We start from the raw sequence: 7,377 nt of genomic DNA on the forward strand, positions 1-7,377 counted from the left end.
GGGCCGGGGGGGCCCGGGGGGGGACCCGGGGCCGCGCCTCGGCTCACGGGCGCCGCGGTTGTGTCCCCGCAGGCCGGCACTCTCGAGCGATGTCTTTCCTGTTGGAGTGGATCTACAACGGCGTCAGCAGCGTGCTGCAGTTCCTAGGTAATGGCGGCGGCAGCCGTTGAACCGGCCGCGCTCCGCGGTGCGTGCTGGGCCCAGGCAGCCCGGCGGGGAGTGCGCCCGGGGAGCTGCTGCTGCTCGGTGAACGCTGTTCTGCCCCAGTGCGGGGAGCTTCTGGGATATCTTCTGGCAGGGCGGCTCTCGCTGGAACTCTTACAAGACGCGAGGGCAGCCGGGCCGGGGCCAAAGGCCCCTTCGGTTCAGTGCCCTGTCCCCAGCAGCATCCGCTTTTGGACAGAAAGACTAAGAGGGCAACAGAAAAGCGTCTGGCGTATTAGGATGTTAATCGCTGTCTAGAGGCGCACAGTTTGCTGCCGGGGTGGAGGGGGGTTTGCGCGCTGATCAGATAYGCAGCCGTCAGACGCGGAGGGTAGGCCCTCCCGGTCCGGGCTCGCAGCCGTCCCTCCGCTTTACAGAGCGGCGCAGGAGGGTGAAGCTTAGGAGAGCCGGGTAGAGCAATGCTGTGGTTGGACAACTGCCCAAAGGAGTAAGAGCCACAGGGCTGCCAGCACCCTGTCTGTGTGGGCATTGGGGGCAGCGCTTTCACGTACCTAGAATCCAGGACGTGCAAGCCTGGGACGCCTAAAAGTGCTTTGCGGATGGCTCGCCAATGCGGAATCGCCTGCGCGATGCCCGAGGACCTCTGCGGATCCTGTCGCGAGTGACTTGCTGAAGGCAGGTCTGCTGCTTGGTCAGGGAGGGAACTGGCRTGAATTCCAGTCCTCCTCCCAGCGTCCGAGCTAACCGGCTCTGCCAGCGTTCGCGTGTATTTCTCGCTGCGGCGGCCAGCTAGCTTGCTTTTCCTCGAGCTGTTGCTTCCCGTTACTGAGCCAGCAAACTTAGCAGCACGCGGGGGAGAACGTGCTGGCACTGACCGAGGCACCGTTGCCCGGCCGAGGGAGGCCCGTGCGTTTTGGCTGCCTGTTTCACCACGTTGTGAGCAGTCATTTCGCGAGGCGCCCGTGACGGTGAGTCCGTAGGAAGGCGCCTCCTGCCAAAGCCTCAGATGCAGCCGCGGTCCTTGCTGGAGGACTAGGTGCCCTCTGTCCAGGGCACTGCTTGGGATGTAAGGGAGGACCCATCCTCGTGTGGCTGCCTTTGGTGAGGTCTCCCTTACTGCAGGTATGTTGCGGGATCCGGAGCATCTTCTCCTTATAACGACCGCTGAACTTTGATGCGGTTATTGTATTCCTGACGCCCAAATCCAGCCTTTTCTTTTAGTAGTAGCGAAATGGTCTCTGGGATGGCTTTATTAACAGTCGTTGGCATACGAACGAGTCTTCTCACAGTTTTCGGGATGTTGTTTTTCTTGAAAAAGTCCTGTGGAAAACATGATGCATACCTAAAGTTGGAAAAAAGTCACTGTTTATTTAAAGAAGACGGGGTATTATTCCATGCTTCACGCTTTTTCTTCGGTAAATCTGCGTACCGTGCTATCTTCTCTGAGTTTATTCCATTCTCGCGTTTAGGTGGTTGTGGGTGACAGATTGATCTGTAATCCATAGCATGTGAAAAATATTTGCCCGCATGCTCTTGTGATAGGATGCATCAAACACGGGGGCAACTGAGCATCTTGTTCTGGTGCTTATTCCATACATATAAAACGTTTTCGGAGAAAAGAGTATGTTATTTGAAGAAATAAGAGCTCAGAAAACGTCAGTTGCTGTAGGTATTATCTTGCATCGCTTTGGTAAAAGCCAGGACGCATTTTGTTGTTGCTGTTGTTGGGTTTGGGTTGTTTTATTTTTTTTCCTGTGATATTCTCTGTCTATGCTAGAAATACTTGTATGTGAATAGATGATAGTATTATTTTGGGAGCAGGATTCACATCTAAGCGGTGGCAGGTATCGAAGCATTTCAGCCCATGTGCAAAGAAAAGCCTGCTGGATTTTTTCTTTACCTTCCAGGTTTGTACAAAAAGTCTGGAAAACTTGTGTTCCTGGGCTTGGATAATGCAGGCAAAACCACTCTTCTGCACATGCTCAAAGATGACAGGCTGGGTCAGCACGTCCCCACGCTACATCCAAGTAAGCCTTCCGGTGACCGAACGCAGAGCGCCTCGCGCGGTTTTTCTCTTTAATTAACGCGTGTCGGAGCGCGGCGTCGGAAGACGCCGTAACGCTGGCTTTACGCTGGGGACGCGGACTTCAGCAGCCTTAAAACCGGCTTTGAGCATACAGTTGCCTCTCACACATTGCTTTCCYGAGCTAAAGTAAATTTGCGTCTTCCCCTCAAACGTGAAACAGAGAGCCCGAGAAGAGTCGTCGTCCGGTTGAGATGAACCCGCTCCTGTTGCGGAGGGAGCGTGTTTCTAGCGAAAGCGTGAGAATCGCGGGTTAATACGCGTGTGCTTGAGCGAGGAGGCAGGAGAAGTTACTTTGTCCCGCTCCATTTCAGTGACTGAATTTTATAGAGCACGGAGATATCGTATTAGGCACGCGTGGTGTTTATATATACACCGAGAAATTCCGTCCACGTTTATTTTTCTGGAATACAGCCTGTGTTTTTATTTTTTAGCATCAGAGGAGCTGACGATCGCTGGAATGACTTTTACAACTTTCGATCTGGGTGGACACGAACAAGGTAAAAGTGAACCTGCGGAACGGGAGGCGCTGAGTGAGGTCAGTCTTCTGATTTCCATGATGTTCTCAAGCCACTTTAAGCAAAAGCTACCGAAGAGAGCTGGCAGTACCTAATTTCTGTTGCCCAAGATGGTTTGTGGATTTACATGTGGAAATAACCTGGCTCTAGGATACTAGTTACTTTAGCAGTCTGGAAAAAATGTGCTGTAAGTTGATGCTGTGGTGCCTGAAATATTTTAGCCGTAGAAGATTTGAACGTAGAAGGCTTATTCTTTTGAATAAACGCTGGAGTTTCACTTTTAGGCTTTCTAGAAGTTCTAAGAAAAACTTTCCTACTTTTTTTTTAATGCCCGCAAATACAGGGAATGTCTGGTCTGAACAACTTGGCTTTTGCACAGGGTCTTCTGAGCCTGTTATGCACGTTGTAGTACCTACATTTGAATTCCGTATACTAGTCTTTAAATTGGTCATCTTCAAAACGTTGGCCAGGCAAATGAAAAGCTTTTCTAGTGCTGCTTGTTTTCAGACGTCCTGGCGTCAGCTCCCACTGAGCTAGCCAGGTTCTTTGCCGGGAGTATTCTCAGAACATGGTTCATACACAAAGAGTAAAGACCGTATTCAATCCCAGTTGTAATATGATAGATTAGACTAGTGTAGTAATCTTAAGTTTCCACCGATGAGTATTTTTTGGTACGTTAGCAGTCTCTGTACACTCACTGTTGCGATGTGAGGCGTCCCCAACCTCTGGGAAGAGATASGTGGAATAAAGCCAGCTCAGACCCATCTCGCTCTTCAGACCTTTGAGAAGTTTTCTTAACCTTTAAACATCCAAATGTTGGGCTGAGCCGTGCACATGCCTCCCGGTCGGTCTGTTAGCTGGCATGGGCTTGTAAAGCTGGTACCTTTCCCCTCACAAAAACAACTTGTTTTGATAGAAGCACTTCCAAGGTTGCTGACACGCAGGCGTGATTAGTCTGTCCAGCTGCACGGGGAGAGCTCTCCGGTGTTGCTGGAATAGACCAGTCTTGCGGCTTTGCGCCCGCTGCTCTTTCAGGAGAGTAGCACAATTCCCTCCCTCGCTGGCRCTCGGTGTGGGAGAGGTGAGGGAGCGGTCGTGGCTGGCTAAAAAGGCCTCCTCGGCTGCTGCGCGTTCCCTTGGCTCCTGCAAAGCCGAATAAAACCTTCCAGGTACCTCTCGCGCAGCGCCCAGTTCAGTCATCTGCCTGTGTATTGCCTTTTTCCAGCAAACTGAGCAGAAGGATTGTGGCAGCGGGGTTGCCGCAGGAGCTAGAAGAGAAAGAAATAACACTGTAAGCACTGCGTAGCCGAGCTAGCCGCGTGCTCGGCSTGCGGCTGGCTCGCTGACAAAAGAGGACTTAGAAGCGAGTAGTAGACACGATTACTCGTGAAAGCAAAGGGAGCGTAACGCGCGCTCCGTGGCTTCCCAGCCTCCGTCCCTTCGCTGGAAGGTCTTCTGTTGACTTGAGGAAATCATGACAAAAACCGTGGCTGCGGATTGCGGGCGTAATTTTCCTGCTCCTCCAAGTAGCGTTTTTACAGGGTGGTATTTATCGCTTCTGTGTTCCAGCTCGCCGGGTCTGGAAGAACTACCTGCCGGCAATTAACGGGATTGTCTTCCTGGTGGACTGCGCGGATCACTCGCGTCTCATGGAATCCAAAGTTGAGCTTAATGTAAACGTCCCTTTTCCTTCCTTGCCTCTACCAACACCTTTGAATAGCTATAGTTAATACTCCTGGTTTTGGGGCTGGAGCAGCGGGTTCCGAGAGTCTCCTGCTTCAGACTTGCACTTTCTATGCCCCCTTCGCACAAGCGACGCAGCGTCCAAAGCGCGTCCTTACAGGAACTCGCGCGTTAGTTTTATGCTGTGACAGGATCAGTGTGGATCTATACGTACGTTCTCAAAGACTTGGAGAGTCCTAGATGTCCTTGCTGTGCATCCGCTGTAGGCTCTCRAGCCATCCTGGGAGAGTTTTCAAGTAGCCTGTGCAGCTAGCAGCTTCTTTTAAAAGTGTATTCTGGAAGGATTCCTCTTCCAGGGGGTACCGTAGCACCAAAAGARCACCCTTGTTTCTCACGGAGCTTAAAGAAAGAAACAGAAAGTTTCTTCAGACGATGAGCGTTTGTTTTGCTTGTGCTTGACTCGTCTGTCTCGCACGCAGGCGCTAATGACAGATGAAACAATATCCAACGTGCCAATCCTTATCTTGGGTAACAAAATCGACAGACCAGAGGCCATCAGCGAGGAGAAGCTGCGGGAGATCTTTGGGCTTTACGGACAGACCACGGGAAAGGTAGGGAATCTTCTTCGATCTTCGGAAAGTCACGGAGAGCTTTTGGGTTTCATTGCAGAATTGAGGTTCCTCTGGAAACTGCTCGACACGTTACTGTCCATTTGTCCAAAACGTTGGCCAAGCTGAATCTTTAGTAATAATAACGCCCTCGGGCAAGTTTTGAAACCACTGGAATCGCAAACAAAGCGATACCTCTACGATGATTAGGAAGTTAGACGGACGTCAAGCCGGTGTTTCTAAGGCGTCGTGTGGCTCTCCCGCTTTCGTTGTTCTGCATCTCTGCCCAGTCTCATCATTTGCTCAATGTTTAGAAAGAATTGGTTGGAAATGCTGGATAGCGGTAGTAAAACGCTGCAACGCGTGATGCTAGCTTATCCACGCCCTTGAAAGTCGCTTCTAGTAAATACTGCAGATGCTGGTTTCTGCGCTTACTCCATCAAATTAYGTGCCTAGAAAACGGTTTGCTTCGGTGCTTTTAATGCTCGTTCTCCCAAGCCACTAGATACCGGTGTTGCTCTTGCCCTCGAAGTCATCTGAGCAGCTGCTCTGCGCGTTGCAGAGCTCAGCGTGCAGCGGTCCTGCTAAAGGGGCTGCGTAAAGCTGGAAAAGGAGGTACCCCGGGCTGAACGGGGTTTCCCTGGGTTGTGACTCTGGTTGTGCTCCAGTAAGTGGCAGCTGAGGGTCTCTCTAGGTTTGCCCGGGCCTGGCCCCGGTGCTCGGTTTGTCGCCCTCCTGATTTCTCTTTGGCTTTTCCTAGGGAAACGTGCCACTGAAAGACCTGAACACGCGTCCCATGGAGGTGTTCATGTGCAGCGTGCTGAAGAGGCAAGGCTATGGCGAAGGTTTTCGTTGGCTATCGCAGTATATTGACTGATACTGGGACAGACATAGAGTTTTACTCCTCTGGACTGATCCTGTTCACAGCTTCCTATGGACTTTTCTAGTAGAACACGGAAGGTTTTCCAACCGCGTACCGGCATTGGCCGAGAGACTCCTGGTTTTCGACTGCTCCATTGCACAGTGGTGACACAACTCTTTTCCGCACGACTGGGAGACAGCACGGTTCTGCACGTGGGCGCAAGTCGTCCCTTTCAGTYGCCACGGTTTCCCGCGGAAGCCGTGGCTTTGGGGTTACAATGGGGCTGGTGCCATCTGGGAAGTAAAACTCTGCACGCTGCACCGTAACAGCTGAAAAAGAGAGCACGTCTCACCACTGTGGTTAATTGACTTAAAAAAAAAAAAGAAAGAAAGCAATTATATTTTTTAAAGAAAGCGTTCATGTAAACAGCGTCCCTTCTAACTTTTTAGTTTAACATTCATCTTGTTTAGTCCAGAGTCTGTTTAGGGTTTTTTAAAAATATATTTAACGGTATTTAGACATTTCGCAAATTACTGAACAAAGCATCATGATATTAGAAGTCCTCAATAAACATAGATTTGGGCTTAACTGATCTATAGGATGGTTGTGCTGTGTCACACTGGCTGATCATGAAGAGGGTGCCGTCGGGCCTGACTTGCGCGATCAAGCTTCCCGGGGAGTTCTCGCTGGAGAAGAGTACCCGCGAGCACAGCTGGTGGCTGTAGCCTCACGGCTTTAGGCGTCCRAAGGCGGTTGCCGCCTTCGGCTCCCCAGAGCGGCGAGCCCGGGGGACGGGGCCGCCGGAGCGCGTCCTCGGGTTGCGCGGCGGCCGGCCGAGCTCGCCGGGAAGCGGGCAATCTTCTTACTGCAGGGCTCCGCTGCGCTCTAGCAGTAAGAAAGCGCGAAGCTGTTTTCGGTGGTTGTAGCATGGAAGTGTTTGACATTTGCATATCATAAGGTTATTAATGTAGACTAAAGCGGTTTCTTTTATACTCGGCGGATCTTTGTCTGACGTTCCATTACTGTCTAGCACTCGTTTTCGGTTAAATAAAGACACGTCTTTCTCCTCTGAAGGGGTGGTGAGCCTCAGTTGCAACGGGCTTTTGCTGCGCCGCCGCTCGGCTCGGCGTGGAGCTGGTCGGCATACCTGTCCGCGGGGCAGAAGGGAGGCCTGGGGGGGGGGAAAGGCCCCAGGGCGAGCGGACAGGGAAACAAACTCACTGCTGCGTCTCGTTCCAGAGGCAGCCGTGTGCCCGCGAGAGCAGCGAACGCCTGCGCTCCGCTCCCGCTCGCTCGCAAGGATTTTCTGCGCTCCCGCCGTTGAAAAACGGCGGTTGTGGGGCCCGGCCGCCTTCGCAGTTTGCCTTTCAGCAGGCTCCATCCCCCGCGGGAGAAGGGGCAGCTGTAGTGCTCCTGGCCCCGGGCGCCGGAGGCCACTCGACGCATCGCCCAGCAGCT

At 52.2% G+C, this 7,377-nt stretch overlaps 1 protein-coding gene across 1 annotated transcript; it reads left to right on the forward strand.

The window, feature by feature from the left end:
• The first annotated feature begins 26 nt into the window (after positions 1-26).
• SAR1A (secretion associated Ras related GTPase 1A) lies at positions 27-6,992 on the forward strand. The gene is made up of 6 exons (XM_085305581.1): positions 27-147; positions 2,073-2,192; positions 2,683-2,748; positions 4,336-4,439; positions 4,929-5,060; positions 5,818-6,992. The coding sequence occupies exons 1-6, from the start codon at positions 90-92 to the stop codon at positions 5,932-5,934; spliced, it is 597 nt and encodes a 198-aa protein (XP_085161707.1). The 5' UTR covers positions 27-89; the 3' UTR covers positions 5,935-6,992.
• Positions 6,993-7,377: the final 385 nt, after the last annotated feature.

This window comes from Rhea americana, unplaced genomic scaffold, assembly GCF_003343005.1.
Source record: "Rhea americana isolate MKP2758 unplaced genomic scaffold, rheAme1 scaffold_222, whole genome shotgun sequence".
In the NCBI taxonomy this organism is placed as follows: domain Eukaryota; kingdom Metazoa; phylum Chordata; class Aves; order Rheiformes; family Rheidae; genus Rhea; species Rhea americana.

What these genes read in the sequence shown, in the direction of transcription:
- SAR1A (XM_085305581.1), top strand. Translation starts at nt 90, where the DNA reads ATGTCTTTCCTGTTGGAGTGGATCTACAACGGCGTCAGCAGCGTGCTG. An exon ending in CAGCGTGCTGCAGTTCCTAG is followed by an intron (nt 148 to 2,072) that starts GTAATGGCGGCG and finishes TTTACCTTCCAG; the next exon opens with GTTTGTACAAAAAGTCTGGA. An exon ending in CGTCCCCACGCTACATCCAA is followed by an intron (nt 2,193 to 2,682) that starts GTAAGCCTTCCG and finishes TTTATTTTTTAG; the next exon opens with CATCAGAGGAGCTGACGATC.